The 24,795-nt window shown below is 40.4% G+C and overlaps 1 protein-coding gene across 1 annotated transcript in view; it reads right to left on the reverse strand.

The window, feature by feature from the left end:
- The window catches only part of TOP1 (DNA topoisomerase I), a 40,957-nt gene extending 17,482 nt beyond the window's left edge, over nucleotides 1-23,475 (reverse strand). Inside the window, exons 1-7 of the mRNA XM_026862343.1 lie at nucleotides 23,442-23,475; nucleotides 20,564-20,666; nucleotides 9,413-9,539; nucleotides 8,787-8,842; nucleotides 6,091-6,186; nucleotides 4,805-4,880; nucleotides 3,692-3,789 (exon numbers count right to left, since the gene is read on the reverse strand). Of these exons, the coding sequence (XP_026718144.1) occupies nucleotides 3,692-3,789; nucleotides 4,805-4,880; nucleotides 6,091-6,186; nucleotides 8,787-8,842; nucleotides 9,413-9,539; nucleotides 20,564-20,666; nucleotides 23,442-23,475 (590 nt within the window). The remainder of the gene's footprint in view (nucleotides 1-3,691; nucleotides 3,790-4,804; nucleotides 4,881-6,090; nucleotides 6,187-8,786; nucleotides 8,843-9,412; nucleotides 9,540-20,563; nucleotides 20,667-23,441) is intronic.
- Between the last annotated feature and the right edge of the window lie 1,320 nt (nucleotides 23,476-24,795).

The raw sequence follows: 24,795 nt of genomic DNA on the forward strand, positions 1-24,795 counted from the left end.
CCCAGTGTCCAAACCACTGATTCCACACTCCTCCCCTCCCCTCTACACTTCTTTCATCATTACCAGAACATTACTGCTACATGCTGCTCGCACAGGATTCCCTGCTGAGAAAGGCTATTTTACCTCAGTGATTAATCAACTGGAAGACCATTAACCTGTCACACCACTCAGTCTTTGAATTGCCCAGACAACTTTGTTGAGCAGCCATGATAATAAAAAAAAAGTTCAAGCTTCCTTCTAGTGTCAGCCCTATGGAGTAGACCCATTCTGGGTGCAACAGCGGCTGAGAAAAGACATGCAGGAACTGCACACATCTCCCAAATTGTGATGCACAAATACAGATCACTTCATCTCTAACGAGGTAACAGGATCACTGTACAGAAGGTAAGCACTGTATAGAGGAAAAAAAGCTTCTGCTAGAAGACACTCAAAATACCTTACTGGTGCCTGTACATCAAAAACTTAGAAACAATAATAATTCTATGCAACACAGCACTTTGCTATAGTTAGAAAGGCACCATCTTTGACCACAGCACTAGACCTGACTTGTTCGTGTAAGCAGCACAGTAACATTTTTAACAGCAAAGCTACAATACCAGCTATCAGTACAAAATCTGCATGTCAGATTTCAGTCCCTGGCTGAGAAGACGACTTGAGTAAACTATGTTGATATAAGAAACTAATACTGACATTTAAAGGCTAGGCCCCAAATATTTACATTCCTAATGATTGTTTCTTAAATTAATTATAAGCTAGAAATCTAAATATTTTGTCAAATATAGGCCTAGGTTCTTCTACCCAGAAGCTCCTTCCAGGAAAATAAATTTAAACCATTCGCCTCTTCTCCCAGCCAGAAAAAGGTTGTCTTCTCTGACAATGAGTATTTTTATTCTGTCAGAAAAAATGAGGGGATCATTCACAGTAGGTACTACTTTACAGGACAGGTTTGTAATTCTCGCTTTTCAGCCATGGCTTTTTAAAGATTTATCACTCTGTTATTTACTTGATGAGAAATTCTGTTTCTCTATCCATTCTTGTTCTTTTGAAAGGACACATGTAAAAGGAGTACTAGCAAGGTAGTAGTTTAAATAGATAGCTAAAGCACGTGGTGCCTTTTGGGAAGGCTACAAGGAAACATGGGATCCATGGGGTGATTTCTAAGCCTAAAGCTACCAGAAACTTTGCCACAAAAAGATCACAAACCATTCCCATCCCACCTCCATCTTCTAAACCTCATACATAAGTATTAAGACAAAAGGTAAAGGTGACCTTCACGAGTTTAACCGATTTTTCATCCTCATTCAATTTTAAACAAAAACAGCATTACAGCAACACTGCTCAAAGTAGCTCCTAGTCCTAAAGTAACGTTCTACAAACTATTCTGTGGGAGCAAGGAGGATGCTGCCTGTAAGGAAATCTGCCTTACTGATTTCAGCAGAAATTGTGCTAATCAGTCATACAAGTTCCCCAATTAAATCCCATAACAAACCTGTCTAAGAATGCCAGGGTGGCTCAGGAAGGTAGAGTTGGGGAGGGTTTTTCAAGTGGAATGAAAATAGAGAAGATTCTTACAAAAGGATAAAAACAAAACACCAAACCAGAATACCTCAGGGATATGTTATTTCAAGGAAATTAACCTGCTCCAACACAAGGTGGGAGAAGTGCTCATAAGGTATACTTCTGGATCACATATTCTTCACACGCTGACAGGGTGTGAAAATGACCTCTAAAAGAGCTCCACATGGTGATGAATGAGGCCAATGCCTTGGGAATGTCTAGCATCAAGTATTCACATAAGTGAGGATGAAAATACTCAAGGCAGCAAGTACTTGAGGAAGCAGCCAAAAAAAGATATCAGACATTCAGAGAATTGACTCAGATGGAACATAAAATGCCCTTAAGACACACAATTGAAGTGCAGATGAAACCCTGTCCAGCAAAGACATGCCAGACAAAGCTGCAGATGGATGACAAGGAACATCAGAAGGATGCAGTTACCCACTGCCAAATTTTGCAAAACATGCTTTAAAAGACAGTTTTCCTCAGCAGTAAGCACAAATTGCAGAGCTTACCACAGCTACCTGGGACTGTGCTGCCAAGGCAGGTGAGGGGAGAACAACACAGTAAAGGTTTGCTGTTGAAGGATACAGACTACAATACAAGGGAGCTGCCTAACAGAATATTAAGTTAGACAGAACCAGCAAGAGCAGCTGAGACAAAGCCAAAAAGACAACAAGATCGTTAAGGCTTAAAAGAGACCTTCTGTAGCTTCCTATTGCTTTATGTCCCCGTAGTTTGTTAATATCAAAGCACATTAAAAATAAGCTGTCGCAGGCATCGAAAAAAACCGTGGACTGTTAAAAAAAAAAAAATCAGAATAGTTGGAGAGGGGCCTCAAAACCAAATCTCTAAGAGACTACACAAGTATGAAAAAAAATATGCAAGTGCCAATGTTCTGAGGAAGCTGTGACAATCAGAGATTGTATATGCAAATATACAAATATGCAAAGATTGTAAACACTACAAAAGACTTATTTTTAAATGTGAATCAGTAAAAGTGACAAAGGGGTAAAAGACTGAACGTGAAAGGACTGAAGATTGCAAAGGCATTCCCCAACACTACAGAGCTATTAAAATTAGCCAAATGATCCGAGGAAAAAAACCCACTCAGATATCATCCCCAAAAGGTCACAAAAATACATTACAGGAGTTAACAGGAGTGCAGAAAACACATACACTTTTGAAAACCACATATGCATTAAACTGAGGGAAGTATTAAGGCCCAGACTTCAAAACACACAAGTAATAGCTCCTCAAATCCAGCAATAACAATAGCTTAAATTACTGTGAATAGTTAAAAAAGATCCAACAGGTTTCTTAGAAAGCACTACCGATGCAGCATAGGCATGTCTTCCAAATGAACCACAAAATTCAGATTTATTTTAGAAAGATTCTAACAAAACTGAAGAGTGAAAGCACAACTTCAGTTGCTCAGTGATGTTACTTTAGGATACTGTGCAAGACAAAGTGTTTTCCATTCAAAACTTATTTTCAAAATTCATTTTCCAAACAGTCCAAGCTTAACCGGTCACTTGACCAACTTCCATTTTTGTGTCAGATGCAGGAGGAGTTTTCAGAAGCATGCAGTTGATATTCAGCTAGTATAAAAAGGTAGGCACCTTCTCATGTTGTACCCTCTATGTAAACACAGATAAGACCTACTAGAATTTGTTAATAGACCTGCCCATATTTATACATTCCTGCTGATACCCCAAGCCCACAAGTTTTCATATTGCTCTGGAAAGTGTCAGCAAGAAGCAGCTTCCAGGCATAAGAACACCAGTAGCTGACCATTATGGGTAGCCTCTACAATCTACAAATGGAAAGTAAAAAAAAAAAAAAACACACCTCAAACCAAACCAAAAAATACACAACAGAACAAAACCAAACCCACAAAAACCTTATTTCTTGCTTTAGGTATACCTTTTCTGGTATACCACTTCTACTTCAGAGGATGAACATAGTGAATGAGATATTTATTTAGAGCTTACCAGAACGTAAGCCAATTACTCAGAACAAATCCTCATGAATCAATGAAAGAGAAAGCCAGATGTGCTTGTTCAGTCAGCACAGGAGGTAACAGGGAAAGTCCAGGTGCAGAGAGCAGCCTACATCATTGATATATAGTTACCATTTCCATTTCTGTTCCTCCTCTTTTTTCGGCTTCTTTCTCTTGTCTGCTTCAGGGACTTTTTTATCTTTGCTCTTAGCTTTCTTTGCTTTACTGTCCTGCAAAATCAGTAACAATCTGTTAGAACAAGCTACTGTATTTCCCTGCTCCCACAAAAAATGTTTTAAAACTAAAAGACTGTCTCTTGGGGTATATAAGTTCGACCACAAACAACTGAATTCCTGTGGCCTCACTACATAAATGCACTCTTAGATCATGCTATTAAGTCAAAGATGGCTGATGGTCCCACTTATGTTTTAAGTTGAATTATTTTATTTTGCACTTGGGACATGTTAAAGTGCACACACAAACAGTTACTCTGCTTCACCTGGTAAGTGACAAGTCTGAGCTATAGTAATGTGATTGTTTAGTTATAGAAACACCCTCCTTGGCCTGCACTAGTGTATCTAGTCTGGCAGATGCTACAGAGCACACTAACAGCACTGTGAGGTGGCTTCTGGGAATGTACTGGTATATGCTCACTACAGCAACACTTTCAGTGAAGAGAAGAGTTAACCATGCTGCCAGAAGGTGCTTGCAATGTGTGCCTCACAAGGGTATCTTTGCTAGATGTGGAACATAGTTCATTAGTCTCAAATTGTGGCTCACCTCTCTTTGCCGAGTCCCTCTAAAGAAATTTCCACCCGAGACTCCATCTAAAATCTTTTAAGTGTCTTTCTAGCAGCTAGTCTTGGTTTCATCTCCTCTGCTTCTGAACTGTGCTATATCATCTGTGCAATTACCAGATGTTGTTAGTATGGCTCCTCTACCCTCTGTGAGCTACTTAACAGAAGGACTGAGAATTGCCTGGAACAGGCTGGAAGTTCATGTCCTGGAGGCATCTTCACCCGTTGTTCTAAGAGTAGAAGAGAAAGTTTTCCTGACTTTTTATACATTATGGATCAGATAAGTTAGCCTGCACCAGAGGTGGGGATCTACCACATGCAGCTTTGTCCCAGACTGGCCCCTGCCTCCTTACCCTTGAATCAGACTCCCCCCGCTTTACTTAATTCAACATCAAATTGTCAGCCTTGCTTTTCTTGATCATAGAAGTAAACTTGTCTTTCACATTACCTCTTCTTCCTCTTGTTTCCTTTTCTTTGCTTTCTTGATGTCTTCTGTTTTGATTTTCTTGGGTTTGTACTCAGCACTGTAAGAGTAAAAAGACTAGCTGACAAAAATCATCAATTTTCTAGTACAAAAAAATAAAGTCATATGTATACAAAGCTTGTGTTTACAATATTTCTGGCATGTTTAGTTTCTAAAGAACATAATTTTATGCCCCAATGTCTGAAGACTAAATAATCCCTATCCAGAAAACAGCCCCTACAAGTTTCAGGTTGCTGAAGCAAAAATCTTCCCCAATGAAGAATCAATTAAAAATCATTAGTAGTCATCCCATAATTACATGGGATGGGATAAACAAGCAAAAGCTTAGTGGCATATTCTATCCCCAACTCCTTTTCCAGTCATCAGTCTGGGATCTGCCCACAAGGCTTACTTTTTGCATCCCCCACTAGTTCAAACAATAACAAAATTGACTACTGGCAAATTCTTAATCTTTCCATTGCAGACATGAGACGGGAGGCCACAAAACCTTTACAGAAGGCAGCAAATGATTACACAAAAAGATGTCACACCCATCTCAGAAACTGAGCAATACCACGTAAGAACAGAATGCCACTATGGTGGAACCCTTACAACCCTTTAACTCCAGCCTGCTAATAAGGTCACAGCATCTATAAAGAGCTGGATGCACACAAATGGTGACAGATCACACTGTGATGTAACTGGGCTTTTACTTTACTGAGTAGGCTACTGTATCAAGCAAACATCATGTGTATTTTTCTTTTGATTTAGAGACAAAAATCCTCAGAATAACCCACAACGTATTTCGACTCTAGACGAATCATGCTAAGCACTGCAGGCAAACCTCCTCTCCACCCCCAAACAGGCTGACAATGCATTTTCTTCCTCCTGTGCAGTCATTTCCTCACCCAACAGAAACCACTGCAGCCACTCAGCTAGCACGAATACCTCACTTGCTCAGATTTATGTTTTACAATCTTCATTGGTGTCTTTACCTACCCTCTGGGCTTTTTCTTTTTTATTTACTAGCTCTGCAGCGTTTCACAGCACCATCTGCAAAAGCAGCTAATGACATTTTGCCTTGGACAGCACAAATACTATTCTTGCCCTGCTCAGAGAACTTGTAACAGCATAAGGAGTCTGGTCTCAGACCTCCAATCACCCATGTGAACAAGTTTGTGCTGATGACCTGAAATCCCACCTGCTCCCTCAATGTTATCTTTTTAAAACTAAGGGCAAACATCCAAGTCACCAACACCCACACAACTTACTCATCATCTTCTCGAGGTCTCTTCAGGGGTTTAGAGTCCTCTTTAGGAGACACATAAAACCCATCATCATCTGGTTCATCTTTAATACGTGGTGGACTACAAAAAGAAGCAAAGAAAGGTGGTTCTAACTTAAAAGAGGAAGTTTCTTGTAAACCAGCAATAATTCAGTTTTAAGAAATTATCATCTGCAAAATGTCCTCCAGTCCTGGAATGTGTTGTCATCTTAAGACCCCAAAAATCTGAGGTGTGTCATTCTCTATCCACAGACAACATAAGAAATAGAGTCATTCAGTGTCTATGTATTTGCCATTTCTCAAGCAACTTCAATTTCAACTGCTTATATTTCACTGTGTTTCTTTCAGGTTTTGAATAAAAACAACCGTAGCTTCCAGCACTTTCAAATATACTTAAAACAAAACTGAAATGCATGCATGTGCGCAGTCAGAGGACATTATTTAGTTTAAACTCAATATCCTTATTGAGCCTGATAACAGAGAAAAAGATTATCAACTAAACAAAGATTTGAAAGCTATTCCCCTGAATCTTTTGCTAGCTAAATATTGAGGCATGTGAAAACCAGAAAAGGAAACAAAGATTTGGCAAAGTTAAACTGATCAGTCTGTTTTCACTGTCCAAACTGCGGGAAGCAAACAATCTTGTCCCTTTCAACAGACCACAAATATTAAGTTAGGCTCAGTGTTTTCAGCCATCATGTCCCAAGACATCAGTACTAAGAGGAAAAAAAATAGAGTACAAGTGCAAGAAACTATTCCTTTAGAAAAAAATCATTATTCTTAGATTTCACAGAAGAATTTCACTTATCTTCATAAAGGAAAAAGATGTCTCAATGAGTCAAAAACTACATTTTGAAGCACTTAGCTCGGGTAGAAAAAGTAAGTGTCATCTTGGGCTTTCCTATTCATATTCAATCAGCAATTTCTGTATCAAATTGACTCAGTTTCCAAGTCAACATACGGATTTTGCAATTGGATGGAGTGAGAGGAAAAAAAAAACCCAGCATTCTGCTTTGTAGATGACAGTCAGCAAGAGACATTCTGGAGTCTTATTTTAGCTGGTAATGTGTCCATGAAGCAGAACAAGGCAGTTTGCTCTCTCACAGCTGTAAAGCCACTGCAGTGCTGGCAGATGCAACTCCGGGGAAAGATACGTGCTGCTGTAAGAAGCCATTTTTTGTGGCACTGCTTATGATTAACTAAGACACAAGTCTGCAGCACGTAGACAGTTGCAAAACGTCTATGGTAAAAGGAGTATGTGTGTCATTTAATTTATTCTCCCTTCCAGGCAGAAATCGAGAACTACTGTTTATTAAGTTGCCAGGAATTTTATCTAGTCTATTTTAACACTGAAGTATTTCACAACATTTTTTAACAGTGGGAAATAAAGTGTGATTATATTAAAAGCAAGGAGCTGTATGACCAAGCTGAACCTTGACTTGCATTGTTTCCAAGACTGTAACACTGCTCATCGTACCAAGTCTTAAGGAAGAAAATCAAAACCATCTGAGGACATTATTCTCTGGTGAACTTGGAAAAGAACATTTTAGCAGGAAAAAAGAAAATAATTATTTTACTCTTCGCCAGCTTTTGGCCCTGAAGAAGGCACCATTGTGATGGCTCCTCCAGGCTTTCCTCAAACACACAAAAAGATGCTTTTGGACTGTAAGAGGACCCAGTTACCTTGATATGAGAACACCCAACGTCCCGGGTGAGATTAGCACATGCATGCAATTCTGCTGAACAGCAGAGGCTAGAAAGAGTTCTATACCATGAAACACCGGAATGTCATTGCTTTCTATTTCCAGAGTATCCCCAAAAGGGCCTGGAGAGGGCGCCTCTTCCCTGTGCCAAGCATAACTACTTACTTTGCATTTTTAAATAGGAGTATGAAAATGAAACAGATGGGAGAAATTCACGTCAGGAGGGCACATTCAAAATATGCAAAGAATACCTAACAAGCATGGACTAGAGAGGTGTCTTCCCCCAACCTCTCTGTGCCCACAGAACATTGTGAGACTAGAAGGATTCTTTTTTTTTTTTTAAGTGGATTCATAAAACTGGACAAAAGAATGAAAGATTTTCTTGACTAACAGATATGAACACGTGTATCCACCATACCACAGACCTCCAATAAGTCAATGGACTGGATTTATCACCTTAAAAATAACCAGCATCTGGATTTAAACAAATTACAAGAGATCCTGTTGGTCAACTATTTCTGAATGTACTTCTGATTTTACACAAGCACCCTGCTTACTCGTCACTCCTCTGCAAATGCTTTTAAGCTGTAGCCACTTAGAGACGAAACACGCAGAGGCGACCTGGACTGTCTTTACAAAGCCCTGTCTCCAGAAGCAGCCCACAGGATTCAAGTGCCAATTTTACAACAGAGGTTCTTTCAACTCCAGCTACCAATGTTTCCATAGTTCAACCTGTCCTTGGCAGAATTAAACTATTTAATACTTGGACAAACCCAGCATGTGCAGGCAGATACCAGGTATCCAACAGCTCCTATCTCCAGTTACTAGGTAAGTGGATCAATTACCAATTCTCCTAATTGAGAAGAATATATCATCTGAAGGGGTCAAAAGCATTCCAATGCATTTTTCCCAAGACCAACAGAGCACCTAAGAAAAGTCAAACTGCTACTTTTTTCACATCATAGACCTGATTTCTTACCTGGAGAAACCATTTTCCTTTTCCTTCTTTATTTTTACATCACCAGATGATTTCATCTGAAAAACATAAAAAGTAGGAGCTGATTAGCACTGTCCAGAGTACCTTATGCTTTTCCAACATGCAACACAGTCAGGATATTTAACTTGCAGAAGGAAACAAAGGGCACTGTGACTGTATCTTCATCCCTTGTAGCCCTTAGTGACCTACACGACACACCAAAATGGCAACATTTTCTGTAAGTCTTAGTCAATTCAATGTTTTCTGACCTTCTGATTTCTTCAACAGATTGGAGTTAAGTGTATAGTTTGTCCTTGCACAGAATGAACGTGTTCTAACAGATTTTTCTCCCTTATCTCTGAATCTACGCTTGGCAAAGTAAAGGGAAAAAATGTGGAGCCAGTGGACACAGCTCCACTGTGGAACTGTTGACACTCACCTGCAGATAAAGCCCTTACAAGTTCATATTTAGCACTCCACAAACCAAGTGTCTGGGTTAGCACTGGGATAATTATCTCCAGGCTGATAAAAACTTGGAAGTATAAGCTACATCTAACCCACTGGGTTTGTACCATTCAGTAGTATAAACCAGAATGCATCCTCCCGTCTCTCCTGCAGGAAACACCTACCTTCTCTTCCTTTCTCTTCTCCTTGTCTTTATCTTTGTGTTTGTCTTTGTGTTTCTCTGAGCTGCCATCTTTGTGTTTGGTTTTCTCCTTGTCTTTGTGTTTCTTTTCCGAGGAATCTTTGTGCTCACTGCAAGACAGAACAGTACGTTTGTAGAGGGGAACATGAGGAGGTTTGACTAATACAGGTAACTTCTATCAGTAAAGAGTCATAGGTTTTGATGATTACAAACCCTACAAAACAAGGGATCACCTTAACAGGAAGATCCACCACAGTCTCCTGTCACAAGTCATCGATTCTCCTGGAGAGGAACAGGAGGGGAACATACCACAAAACCACAGCTGCCAAGTGCTCCACTTCAGGAAAACCCCCACCAGCCCGGATTGCTGAGGAAATCCACAGCTGCTACACTTAAAGCTCAACACTTTTTAAGTTGAATTCCCACTGTCTCTGCTTTTCCTCTTTTTCCCAGTCCACGTAAAAGGTCACTGGAATAGAGCCGGCAGTCCCATCAATGCCCATGTCAGCTTTTGCTCAGACAACAGTTTGTCATTGTAGCAGCTCTCATCTCTGGAACTTAAAGAGAAAACCGCTGATCTCTATTATTCCCAAACAGATGGGAAAACCAGAGCAAACAGGATATGCGATGTCCTTGTGTTTATGCAAAGTCAAACAGAAAAGGCAGGAATAATGCTGCAGTCCTCAGTCAGAGCTGTTTCATCAGCTGTGCCTCACCACCACAGTCAGCCCAGCTCTGCTCTGTCGAGACGACGCTGCCATGCAGGATGGGAACTCACCAAAGGTGTTTCCAAGTGAAAATCTGGTCTGCTACTACTCAGTCTGTACTACAGATAACAGTATTTAGAGTTTAAATACCCAAAATTATTTAGTCAGAACAGAGGGAAAAAATGCTCCCAAGGGGAAGAAAATTAATCTTTTTTAAATTCCATTTCTGCCCCTTTCTGATTTCTGAGACATTTGGGTAAACTTGGATCACATTTTCTACTTTTTCTTATCAATCTGAAAGACAAATGGCTGTTTTAAAATAAAAGTTAGTTTTCTCGTGGAATTACTTGACCCTTTGAGTCAGAAAGAGAGGAAACACTCTCAGGACACTCATGATAGAAACTGCAAGAACTGGCCACAAGGATTAGCAGCACCGTTGTGGAAGCCAAGCAGCAAACCTGTCAATTCAACAAGCCTTCAATACACATTAATAAGGTGGAAATCAGGTTCTCTTCCACCTGGCACAGTTAGGCACCAAGCAAGCTGCCTTCCTCATGCTGGCAGTTCACGTGCCTCCTTCCTCAGCACCTGATTCCCATCAGCTGGGACACACTCTGCTTCTCCTTAGGACTATGCAATGCAATGCAAAGCTTTACTAGAAACAGGCAGCTTCTTCATTTCAGTTATTAACACTCAAGTGCAAGCCCAAACTGATCTGGGGGAACACAGCCCTGAAAAGCAGCAAGCCTGGAACATCAGGTAAGAGCATGACTTTTAAAAACCACATATGCCTCATGTCTTCTATCATAAAAACAGACTGCAAAAGGGTTGGATGTTTGATGGCTACAGAAAGCAAGCATTAACCAGCTCCCATAAAGTTTGCGTGTGATTAAGAGGAAGGCAACCACAGTCACAAATACGCCAACCCACACCCAGCTGCAGAACTGCAGAGTAAAGTCCAACGTCAAGAGTTTCAGAGCCTACCATAACACTAGCATGAATGGACCTGAACCTGCAAAAGTTCTAAATTATTCAAGCTCAGAGTAGCACACACTGCAATAAATACACACCAGCCTTCCAAGCCCAAGCGGCTAAAGCATGTCTAAAGGAAAACAGTATATTCATGTACTGTGTCACATTAAAAGAGATCAGTAGGAAGATAAACCAGTTTCATTTTAACTCTCTAGCTAAACCTCTTTATACTACACATGAAACTGTAAAGGAGTATCTAAACATTAAAAGGCAACTGGCACTCTAGAAATTCTTGTAGAGAGACACACAGCACCACATGTTTCCTGTGAGTAAAGATTCAACAACTGCAGACTATTCTTACCCAGCAGATCGTGTTATGTACACTGTGTGATCAGGACATGCAAGTACATACACAGAACATCCTGACACTGGATCTTGGAAATCCACAAGATGCCTGCTACTCTGGCTCAGATTTGACATCCCAGTTTCTGTACCCTGTTTATTCATCAGTATGTCAGACTCATGACACCTATTTAATTTTCCTTTGCTACAACGAGATTCACTATCTGAAAGCACAAACTCCACATATGTTTTTAATGATTTTTAAACTCAGGAAGGTCTGGAAATTCCAGATACCTTGTAGTTTTATCTGTATGGTACCTCATCTGCCAAAGATTTAAGTTTTAAAATTACAAAGATATATCATCATAAAGGGAAAAAACATAATGAACAAATAGACAAGGCTTAGACCCATGTTGCTCTCCGCAGGTCTGCTCGTTTCTCTTTTCTGACTCTTTCTTGTTCTTATTTGGTATTTAAATCCTACCTGAGATAACATGTTTTACCCAGACAACAATTCGCATTTTCAAAGCCATCAATGGAGTTAGTTCTCTAAAGTAAAGCTCATGGCTTTGTCTGTTGTTTTCGAGTTTAGAATAGGAAAAAAAAAAAAGTTTAAGTTTTCAAAAGCACCGTGCTCCTTTTCACTAGCAGCCAAAAGGACTAGCTTTCAGCATGTGATGGGTAGAGCCCTGGGATGTACACAAAACGTGACTAAAGGCAAATTAATAGATGACAATCTACATCTGCAAAGCTAATACTGAAAAAGGCAGAAAATCTCATTGGCCTAGAGAAGCATTGACAATTTTTGTGTGTTAAATGCTTATGGCTGTAATAAAAAGAACACTAAAACCTTAGGCTTGCATAAGCAAAAGCTCAAACGACATCCCCCTTAAAAGAGAGTAAGCAGCCACCGTTGAAAAGCTGTTACGCAATCTAATCTAAAGCCAAGATTTTTCAGCACCAGAGTCAAAATCAGGAAGTCTGGATACCCAACTCGGTCTTAGTTGTAGTTTTTTTTATTTTTATTTTTTAATCACATGATTATCTTTCACCTTTGCTCTACAGGGAGCAGTAAGATTTCTTACCAAAGCAATGTGGGCTCAGATAACCCAAGGAAACTCTGTCTCCAGTTTCACTCTGCAGTTTCATTTTCAAAACGACAGTATTGGTGGCTAAGGCCCTGAGGTCCTTCTCACTGCTGCTCCTGGTATGTGACTGGAAGAAATTCCCCAGATAAAAATCTGATTTCATGTGCTACTTGTTCCAATGTTAAAATAAAAAAGAGCATAAATTTCTTTCCCTCATTTGTAAGTAGACTGCTACATGTTTCTTGACAGTGGACCACAAATCTGACTTCGACACCTCGGTCCAAAATTTTATAACATGTACAACAATGAAGGCATGTGCCCCTCTTCCTTAAGAGGGCCTGAAATCTGCATCTCCCAGAAAAGCTCTTTTGGAAACAGGCTGATAACAAAGGCCTCAAGCAACAATCCTGAGAAGAGTAAATTTTCTTTCTCCAAAAGCAAAGCAAGTTGCTCAGAATATTAACTTCAGTCAGCACGCTGAGCTGCTTTGGTCTTTCATTTGGCTAAGATACTTATGAGAGCCTCCAGGGGAACACAATTTAACCACCACACTAATCTCAAAAGAAAAGAGAAGCCAACAGGACGCCATCCTTACCCTGAAAAAGGAGTTTCAGCTTTCTATCAGAAAGCTATTTCCAGACAACCCCAAAGGGATGGGGAACAATTTAAAGATCAGAAGTCTCTCTTCCTGGCTGATTCAAGACTAAAAAAAAAACCAAACAAAACCAACCAAACCACTTTTCCTTAAAGAAACCAAACACAACCAAAGAAAAACGTCTTAAGACTGCATGCGCCCAGATAATTTTAGCCTGAATTCATTTTTCAGAGCACTGTGGATCCTTCATTACCTTTCCTGCACATACCCCTTTGCCAAGAAACCAGCTTGAAGTCACACTTAAGTAGGACAGCAAAACCCCCCCAAGATAGAGGAAAGCTTCAGTGCAAGTTAGCCTGAAAAGAGGACAATTGGATCATAAAGCAAGTTGCTCACAATCTGTTTTAGAAATACCCAGCTTTGCTAACAAAGAAAGATCTTATTTTTCACCCAGACCATTAAAGTTGAAGCAATGCAACAACACGAATTTTACACCTCTGAAGGTGCTTAACGCTGACAACCTGGACTGTTTGGTTGTTGGGTTTTTTTTGTTCTCTGTTGGTTTTGTGGGGTTTTTTTTTGTTTGTTGGGGTTTGGTATTTTTTGTTTGTTTGGGTTTTTTTTAAAGTAACAAAGTACAGTAGGACACCATATTAATACAGGCAGAACCAAGGATTACATCATCTAGAGACATGTCATGGTACTTAGTTCAGACAAAAGCCAGATGAGTAGAAATGCATCGCCTAAAGCATTACAGCCTTTTTGCTAGCTTGCTTACTGTCTTTCATTTAGAGTTTTAGTGTGAACAAGGCCTTGGAGAGCTCAGACTGAGGCACATGAAGCAGTAAATGTAAGAGAAGCAGCCATTGCCCTTGAAAGCGTGGCTGTATTTCCCAGTGAGGATGCTTGCAGGAGGACAGGAGGGAGGAGAGGGAGAGGAAGGGAGAACAGACACCTGGCAGCAGCTGCTCAGGCTACAATCACATGGGAAAGTCACAAGTGGAAAGTGTTTCCAAAGAATGGCAGATGTGCAGATCACAGCTTCCTTCTTCAAACTACAACAGCTTTGCAGTAATTTAACACCGCATTCTTCAGGTGCCATTTATGTATGTTAATAATCCCTTCCCAGGCCCTTTCCATTCCAGCTTCAGAATCACAAGCTGGGAAGGATGCTTTATCTAAAGTGTCTCTTATTTCCTCTCTCTCATATTCTCAGCTCTAATTAGGTCGTGACTGGGAATCTGCAACTAGCAAGCACCAGAGCCTGCTGCAAGCAGAGCTCTGCTTGCCTACTCAGGAGCTGCTACAACGCAACTGAAGCGTAAAATAACAGGGAGCTGTGATTTTAGTGAAATGTAAAAACACAATAGGGACAGAACATAGGTTACGCAGCCCGTGTCCCATTTGACGTAATACAGCATTACTGGAAAATTGTGATCACATTCAGACTAACGCATACCAAGGAATGGCTGACTGTGCAGGGAGCATTTCAGAAACAGAAGGCACACCAGCGAAGGACAAGTTTTCAGCTGGCTTGCAGTATTTTATGCTCACTGTTAGAGGGTTATCATATGGTGTTACAGGGAATGAACACGTGAGCCTTAATGGTTCTGCAGGGATTTCAGCAATACAATAAAAAAAACCCTGAAACCGCTTTTCCCAGAGTTGAAAGGAGTCTTTTCACCAGTTTTCACAGATAATAGATCAAGCCTTCAGCAAGAGGAGCAAGATAAAAAGCTGGACTAATCAACAGCTGATAAAAATATTAGAAAGCAGAACAATATCACACATTGAGACAAAGATCAGGCTTAGCATGCACCTTCTACACGGATGTGCAAGAATCAGGTATATTACTAAATGAAAAGCAGAAATTTTTACTACTGGAAGGCAGTGTCACATTAGAACGCTGATCAAGGTGAACTGTGCACTCAAAGGGATAATAAAAAGAAAACTGCCCATGAAAGAGAACAGGGGGTGCTGAAATTTTAAAAATTGCTTCTTTCCCTGTGTCAGGTATCCCTGCCTCTTCCTGACCCCAGTGCACACAGTTCTTAGCAGTCTGGGATCACATAATAAATCAGAGGTGTGCAAGAAGTCTAAACTGAAATTCATCTTTATTCACAACTTGCAAACGCCTGGAATCTGTGTTTTTCCTAGCAAAACCATAAAATTTAGAAGATGCCAGTGAAGATCAGGTCTATAAACCCCTCATGTGTTCCATGCTTCTGTTCATTTCAAGTTGTGATCACAAGAGATTCACTAAACGGAGGAAATATGCAATTTGACAGAAGATTTTTCTTCCTGCGGCTCAGATGCTTGTCACATTGACAACACAGATCAGTGCTGCAAGAGCTGCCTCTTTACTCCCATTCCCTGTCACAACCATTTCTGCACTCTTCAGTCTACTGGCAGCCCACACTCCATGCACAAAGCCCAAGACACCTGGCAGAAAGACACTTGTTACTGTGAACACTTCCAAACCAATCTCTAACAAATCATGGCTTCAAAGGACCCATTATTTCATTATTTTGCAGGGTCTACTCGTTTGAAATGCTCATGTCCCACAGATCAGAACCTACTGCCACAACACATTTGTTTAATTTTATTTTTTTAACTACTGACATTTATATTTCATGTGTGTATATTAGATTTTCATTTGGGGATTGGGAAGTATAAGGCTAAGAAAGAGTAAAAGAAAATACTTTGCTTGATAGAGATTGCATGATAGTGATGTGGATTTATTCTTTTATACGGATTTTTCTTAAGTGGGCTCTGCATTTTCTTTCCTTGAGGGGTGACGGAGAAGATCCGAGGCACACAAATGTTCTCTCCCAGTTTACTACAGCTGTAAATGAGTGGTTAAGATACAGAAGTGTCATCTTGTGAGTGGGAGAGGAGGAAAGCAAGAAGCAAAATTAAGAAGTTCTACATGCCACTCCACACACTTCTGCCATATGAAATCAAAATTATCTATTTTAGGTATTCCTGAGACTTATCTTGGCAGTTTAAATACTTCAAAGTCTGGATACAGGAAACATTTATTCTCCTGCACTGGAGTTATTCTGCCTTCTTGATGTAGATTTTATTTTAAAAGCCTTTTTAAAGTACAGGGCAGGAAACGAAATTGTCAAACTATTACAGACAGATATAAAAATGATCTGCATCAAACACAACCAGACAATGCTCTTAACGATGTACAATGTCCAATGCAGTACTGTACTTCTCAGAATGCAACTCTTCACACACTCTATAAAATTGCACAGAGGTACAAACTCAAGTTTCACCAACAACGGCCTGGATTTTTGCTAAAGCACCATTCAACCTCTTTGAGAATTATCAAAGATACAGCACATCTTCTGTAATAACACAGCAGCTTTTCTGAAATACAGAGTGGATTTTCGGAAGATTTACATACAATTCTATTAATCTAAGATAAACTTTTCTAAAGGATTCATTTTCAATTTTAGCAACAGGTGACAGGCTTTTATCAAATGCTTTAAAAATTCCCCATACAGGTAATAACCACTGGAAAATCCCACATTCTTGCTACCTTGGAAATTTTTTGTTTAATGTCTAATGAAGTAATGGCTATATTTTACTTGGTTTTCATTGGCAAAGGAGAAACTTCAGTACAAACAGATTTTTTTTCCCTCCAATGTTCTGTGAAGAACTATCCCCTAGCAAAATGTCACAATTCTCAGCAGGGCAAAGGCTCTCACGAGGTCTGCTGTGGTCCCCACAGTTGGGTTCAGATGTTTTTACTGCAGACAGGACGTGCTGGATGGTTGAAGTAGAGGAATAGTAACATGGTGGCACTGCTGTTGAGGCTGGGAAACAAGACCTTTGACCCAGTAATGTCTTCACAGCAAGTTGCAATGAGATGGGGAGCAACCAGGAAAATCTCTTACCCACTTATATCACCGCAAAGAGCTTGAAAGAGCTGTTGTACTTAAAGAGGAGCTTTCTTTTACAAAAGGACAAGCATTACAAACTTGCTGATGACCAGTTGCTACCAGTAATATGCTACTTAGCAGATATTATCCAAAAAATAAACACATTTAATGGTGCCCCTCCACCGTGAAGATGCCATTTGAACAATGTGTGAGGAAGTAGCTGCTCTTTTTGAAAGCAACTCATACTAGGGAGACAGCATCATGAAAACTGATCCATTAGTATGTGATTTTGTTGCCAAAACTGATGCAAAGTGTGTCATTGAGAAAAACTCTCCTACCTGCACACTTGGAAACAGAAAGCCCTTTGCCTAAGCAGGGGCTGGGCTGAAAAATGAGTATCCCTGTTCAATAAGCACAGCCAACAATGCGCTTTTTCCATTTGCATCTATACTTTTCTTTGTGAAGAATCTTCTTCAGCACTGATGGCCATTATACCCAAGGATCAAAATAAACTGGACCCAGAACCAGCCCGCTGAATGGCTCTAAGAAGGGCTAAGCTAAGATTTTCAAAACCAACCAAGCATAGGCAAATCACAGAACCCTCACTCTTCTCCCAAGAACAACTTTACTTTTGGTCTTGTTATATCACAGTTAAGAGTCCTTCTGAAAGAGGATAATTCTTCAGCATTTCCCACAAAGCAATTTTCTCCCCTCCGACGGCTGGCAAAATGAAAAGCTATTAAAAATGGCAAAGTGATTAAATACCCCCTTCTCAGCACAACCCATCTGCTTAGCAGTATGCTAGTGATAAGACACTGGACAGTCACGCAGGCCATCCTAAAATTTGGACTTCTGTTCATCCTGGCTCTGTCCAGGAACGTACAGGCACTGTAGTAGTGGAACCTGAACTGAAACTCAGCTTGCTTCACCCTTCCCCGTCCTGTCCTGTAACTCACCAGTCTGGCCTCTGCCATCCCTAGATTCACCCTCCCATGTGAACACTTGGCAGCCTTCTGGCCACAAGAACATGCTCCATTCAGGTCCTTCCAGCAACTCCCCTCCCAGTAATTCCCTGCTCACCACAGATCTTCCTCCATCTCCAACCCCATGTTGTGAGCTGCTGGGTTATCTCCTTTACAAGACAATAGTTACCTAAACCTAATCCTCACAGACACAACTTACAGTTATGGAATTATGTGGCTGACAACTCAATCAAAGGATGTGGGGAACTTACATTATGAGGTCAGTTATTTCTAAAAATTTTGTCTTAGAAGTCAGCTGGCTTTACACAGCAAGCAGCCATGTACCCCAAGTGTGACTGAGCATGAACAGGGCAGTGAAGATTTTGGAGCCCTCCTGAAGGAGCGATCCAACCGGAGCACCGCACATGTGTCCATGTATGTTATCCCTCCTGAACACCACCTTCAAGATCAGATGGCATGATTCAGCACTTGAAGACATTAATTTTTAAGGTGGCAGTTTTGAAAGACAGAAAACACACTATAGAAAACTTTCACAACCGTGCACTCAGCTTGGGGAAGTGAAGTCCCACCTTTCATAGGGGCCTGAGTGGCAAAGCAACATTATGCAATATCTCCCCAAAATACGCCTTGAAGAAACCCCCTGCACAGACATGCACTCAGTCATGCCAACCACATGGGTGTACCCTATTATGGGACTCAAAGATGCAGTATATTGTGCTTACAGGACAAATGAACACTTAACAGATAAATGAAAGTGACTGGAAGATTTAGGCACTGTGCCTAGAAAACATGACGCCTTTCTCATAAGGATTTCAAGGCAACGCTGTAGGAAGGAAGGAATTACTTCAAGATAAAGCATGATTACATATCGTCTCAAGAGCTACACCTCACAAACATATTAGCCATTCTTATCTCCTTTCCACTGTTTTGGTATTTATTGTTTACACAATCAGTAGTGTGCAGCTTCAAGTTATATGCCATAATCAGTTCTTCCAGCTAAAAATATGCTGACCATTTCCAACTTCTACACAAATAAGGTCAAATCATTAATGAATTCTGGAAATTTACAGATAGTGCTTACGTTACTCCTTACAAAAGGATATACTCTGCTAAGACTGTAGGAGAATGGTTTTTCAAGTGAAGCAATGGACATTTGAAAATGTGACACTATCAATTTTGGAGTGCATGCTTGAACATCAGAAAAATAAAAATCAGAAATCAAGGCAATATAGATATGTGAGCAAAGAAGAGTGCAAACAGTATGTTCAAAGCATTTCATCTTTCTTGTGGAAGCTAGTAAATGCTGCAAGTTATTTGCCCTAGATTTCTTTTCCCCTGTCAACCATTTACTTTAAAAAAAAAAAAAAAAAAGAAATGTATTATGGAACAGTAATGTTGTGTAACTTCTCAAAAGGTCATAGAAAACTCAAATAAAGTGCGACCCCAATAAAACAAACCTACTGCTTAGCACAGACTTTCTCCTCTTTTCCATGTTTCTTTTTAATAGAAATAATTATTTACACAAGATTTTTTAATTTGTTTTTAGATTGTGTTAGCACAATTGCACAGAAATTAGTTAGTAACACTTGCTTGGCCATAGGGTAAACACTATCTGCCATTCACCAAGTGTCACAACAAAACTTACCCTCCAGGGACTGTTTTTATCAAGTTTCATTGTCAATATAGGCTCTGCAGCACTTGCACCTCAAGAGTTACAACTAGGAAAGCTTTTCTGAGTAACATCCTCTGTGTGGCCCATGCTCCATCACACCAAATCACCACGGACGGACCTGCACATCTGGTTTTTGCAGTTCACAGCCTAGGCTAGGGTATCAGCCGGACCATGGAATTCACCACCGCCTCAAGAGCTACAAGTCATCACAGAGCACATACGTGCTCTAGTTCAGTGTGGATGATATGGCAGGTGACTGGCATGGAACACCTTTCCCATACAGTGGCAGTGTACTGTATCAATCACATCAGACAAAACGGCATGCAATCCTTTCAAATTCATCATCTAACCCAGCACAAGTTCATAACACTGTCTCACAGTGTTCAGATATTCAGCCACCGTGGTAGCAGACCAAGGACATCACCACTGTTCTGGGGAAGTGGCCTTTCCAGGCACTTCTCACTACTAGGAAGCTTAGTAGTCACATCAGGTTTACCTATGCTAGAACAGTGGTGTTTATACCAACACGCAAGAGAGCTCCACATTTCCGACAAACAATTGGAACCCCACACAAAAAAGATTATGATCAAAACTGATCAATCTTCATGAAGGTGGGGTTAAGCTAGTTTTCAACACCTTTAATAACACTAAGCTACAATAACCTTTTGTACGATAGTACTGCTCACATTCGCAAGATACACTGCTTCAGCTACCCATCTGGAAATGCATGCAATGACAGAAGTTAGGCTTAAAGCAACTAATAAACCACACTCAAAATGTAGCAGTTCCGTCCTCATATATTATCAAAGTAATTCTTGTAAGACTGCATGTGCAATGGTGTTTTAGCCTATGAGCACTTCATTGATTTTTTTTTTTCCTCACCTATTACTGTGCTTGGACTTTTCCCGGTCTTTTTCCTTGTCCTTCTTGTGCTCTTTGTGCCGGTGTTCTCGGTCTTTGTGTTTATCTTTGTGTTTGTGAGAATCTGCAAGCAGAGAGGCAAAAAAAATTAAGAAATGAAGTTGGGAGAAAACTCCATGCCTCCCTCACAGACCTCTGCATTTTTCCCCACCCCATACCGGTATTTTCTGTGATTCAAAATTTGTAACAAAAATCGTAGTTTCAGAGGTCCTAAACAGATTCATTGTTCCTGCAGCACAAGTTAATTAATCTTGGCAACAGCTGCGTTTATATGGTCTTTAGTTCAATGACCTTTAAATGCTTTACAGATCCTGAAGAAATGCAACCCTTCTTATTAAATAGGTAAGTATGGCTATAGTAATCTTATTTGGTAGATGGGAAACCTAGCTTCCTGTGCCTGTAAGTATCTCATGTCAAATAGATTATAAGGATACAGAACAGAGCATAAAACTGAAATGTTAGGCCTACTGGGTCGTAGAATTGAGAGTGCTATTTCCACAAGCATGTAGTCTAAATAAACCACACCCACCCACCTCCCCTCAATTATAATCATCTTATTTTTATCCCCAACAGTGCATGACATGACAGGCACACAGCAAGGGAAAGGGGGAGTCATGAGGGAAGAGGAAAAGAAAGGGTGAAAAGAAAATAGGAATAGGAATTCTCATGCTTCTCTCCTGCAGGAGAGACTTACCTCCCTCCAACAACAGCCCCACCAAGAAAATCCAACATGACAGCTGTAATGAGTATGTAGTGCTGATAACCCACCCACAAAGGTTAGGACTGGTCCAAATTAAGTGACAGGTCAGAAATAGGAGATGGTATTCAAGTAAATCTACATGAACACAGTAATTTTATTGTTACCAGTTTCTACTCCAGGTGACATTTCCCATCCTCAGTGACAACCATACTATATAATAAAATCCTTTAAAGCACCAAGAAAATAGATCCAGCACACAAAAAGAGCAACACAGTCGAATTGTAAATAAACGCATTTACAAGCATCTCTAGGGTCCTTAAATGTTCTTTATAAGTAGATCAAAAAGGAGCTGAGGCTGAACTAGCACCTCAAACCCACCTTAAAAGGTACTATCATTTAAAGTAAGGTCACTGTTGTGTTGGGAAGAATAAGTGCATGCCCAAAGACACCCCCCAGGGTTTTTTGGGGGGTCTGTTGTTGGTTTGTTTTGGGGTGGTTTTTTTTTTGTTTGTTTGTTTTTTAACATGCTTCTCAGAGCAACTAAAATTAAGTAAGCTCCTCAGGATACCTAAAAGGCTGTGCTGACTTCGGCAACTGTTTTTCAGATCATAGGCCAGAATTTCCACCAGCAATCTTGGCTGTAAGGTATTAATTTTTACTAGTAAAGATGTTACCATGCCTCTAAAAAGGCTACTATCCCCACGCTAAGAACAGGAAACTGCAACACAAGAATTCTGTGACTTTCAGTCACATGGGAAATGTATTACAGAGCCAGGAACAAGCCTCATCCTCCTGACTCCAAGTCTTCCACCACAAATTCATTTTTCTTCTTAACTGACACCAGCTTTTCTAACCTCAAAACATTCAGCTGGTTTTAGCGGAAATATACCCACAGTCACATTACTACAGAATACAATTTTAATCTATTGCTTTCTATAACTTCAGGTATTGTTTTCAGACACCTGCAGTAAGACAACATAAACCAACATATGAATGCTGACATTCCAAGTCTCCAACTTGCCTTCTGCATCTTTCCTTGATCCTCCTGAACTTGGCAGCACTTGCTAGTGCTTTGGGGTATACAGCAAGATTTAGTTTTCTATATTTTGATATACAGGCACGTGGCAGGTTATGTGGAACATTTGGTGCTAGAGCATAAAACACTGAATAGTTTTCAAATACCTAAACAGCAAAATCTATTTCACAGCAGGCAGAGCTTTGCAGGCATCTTTGGCAAACTGTGTGGGGACCGGACACCTACACTCTCTGAACTGCCAAGAAGCAATTTCTCAGTACCCTTCTTCCCACCAGGACAACACACATTTCACTGGCAAAAATGTTTTCGCAGTGCATTTCACACTTAAGATTCTTCAGTTCAGCCAGTAGCTGGAAGCTCAGGCTGTTTGCAAACTGCCAGGATTTTATTCCACAGAGAGTTTACTCACTGATTCCTAAAGCACCGGCTAAAGTGAACAGCCATCTATTTACACTTGATGAATAGGTAAATTGCTAGAAAAACCATCATGATGCTATACATAGAACTCTGTACACTCATTTTATAACATCCTCGCTTTTTAAGGAGGCACATACCAACGCAGAGTCAAAGTTTTTCTACCAACCAATCAATGGAAAACGTGTGCAACTGGGCTCAATGCTATTTGCTTTAGAGCTCAGAACCACAAGATTATTTTTCACCAAAAAAGCAGAAAGTGGAACAGTCTTTTACCTTCATCACCAGATTCCCTTCCAACTGACTCGTAATTTCCAGATGAATATTTACTCTTGAAAAGTAGTTCCAGGGCTATACCCTGGAAACACTGGAATCAGACATCTATTTCCTCGATCCTCTGCACTGCTTACACTCATTTGGTATTTTCAGACAATTAAAGCCTGGTACAGCAGCAAAAAAAGTGCCTGAGAAGTTAAACTAGCTCTGCTTGCTAGTATTTGTCACCACTCAGCTTTTCTTTCAGAGGTATTCTGGCTAAAAGGCAGGCCAAAGCTGCTGGGGAATGAGATGTTGTGCACATGGTCTCTAAAGGAGAAGGGAAAAACTGGCAGGAGAGGTTTCACCCAAGTGCAGTCAAGGCTGGATGGGTACTTGGCCTCTCACACTGGACAACACTCTAAATTCTGTACCTCCATGGAGGTAAGTGTAATACCTCCCAGACATGGCTCCTAACAATTAAATTATTCTGGAATATTTGCCTAGTATTCAGACTGAAATGGTGCTGCTTTCTGGCATAATGCCATGAGGTAGGTTAAGAATGAAGACTTCAAAAGACTTTATTAAATAGTCTCGAGCTGACATATGTATGTCTTCAAAAGGCATTAAAGCGCTTTTTTTTTTTTTTGAGGGTGAAGCTGGATGAAGTTCAGGAGACTGGGTCATTAAAAAGACAGAATTCTTTTTTTTTTGGCATATCACACAAAAATGCTTTGTTCCAGACTGGCTTTATGTAGGAGTCCAAGTTGATGTTTATTTGGTGACTGACATGAAACAAGTTTAGCCATTTAACTCCAGTTTGTGTACCCACTTCACAGAAACCAATGCAGCAACACCTCCAACTGAATTACACAGGCAACAGATGACGGAACTGGGAACAAAACTTTAAGACAGTGAGCCACCTCGCACCAAACCTCATCAACACAGAAGCAATCAATGGAAGTATTCCTGTCTGTAATGTATCTTCTTTGATGTATCCAGCATATTAATTCCTAGAAGAATCTTCCAGCCTCCAGTAACACTCTCCCAGCTTGCAGCTGATTAGCAGTTGACTAGGTTCAGCCTCACCAGCTACAGAATGAAGTCAGACATTATCACACATTCAGATTTGTTTCCTGCCTTTTATGTCTTCCATTAAGTATGTCTGCTTCCTCTAACACTAAACAAGGAGATAAATATTATTCCAAGAGCATTAGCAAAATCCACTGTCTACTGTGAGCAAAGTTCAAACCCCCAAAAGCTCGTGTGGTATTTAAAGATTTCAGAAATTGAAGTCTCTCTCCAGCATCAAGGTTACAGTGGGGACAGGGGTTATGCTAACTGGGCAAGAATCCATTAGCCCTTAGGCTCTCCCTTCAGTATCCTCTAACCCAAACAGAGCTTTTGGCATCTCTTCTGTTCTAGAAAGCTTGATGTCTCTGGCACTGGATCTCTGTCTGTTAATACTGAGCCTGGTGTATCTCCAAAAGATTACCACAGTCCCCATACTATTCCTGCCATTCCCCCTGTACCTCCAACAATCACGAGCAGCTCTGCATTTTTGTACGTTGATTCATCTTTCAACTCGGTTTAATTAGAAGGACGCCTGATTTAAGGATGGGAAATTCTAAGCACTTTTGGTCTGTGGCTCTGTTTTGTTCCCCCCCACACCCCCGCCTTCACTCCACCGCTAAGTCTCTGGGGAAAGGCTGAGTCATAACCCTATTTGCAATACTTGTATATACGTATTACTGGAACAGTGCAGTTTTACTCTTTATCCAGGAACAG

Source organism: Athene cunicularia (assembly GCF_003259725.1).
Source record: "Athene cunicularia isolate RWA chromosome 20 unlocalized genomic scaffold, athCun1 chr20_part1, whole genome shotgun sequence".
Taxonomy (NCBI): domain Eukaryota; kingdom Metazoa; phylum Chordata; class Aves; order Strigiformes; family Strigidae; genus Athene; species Athene cunicularia.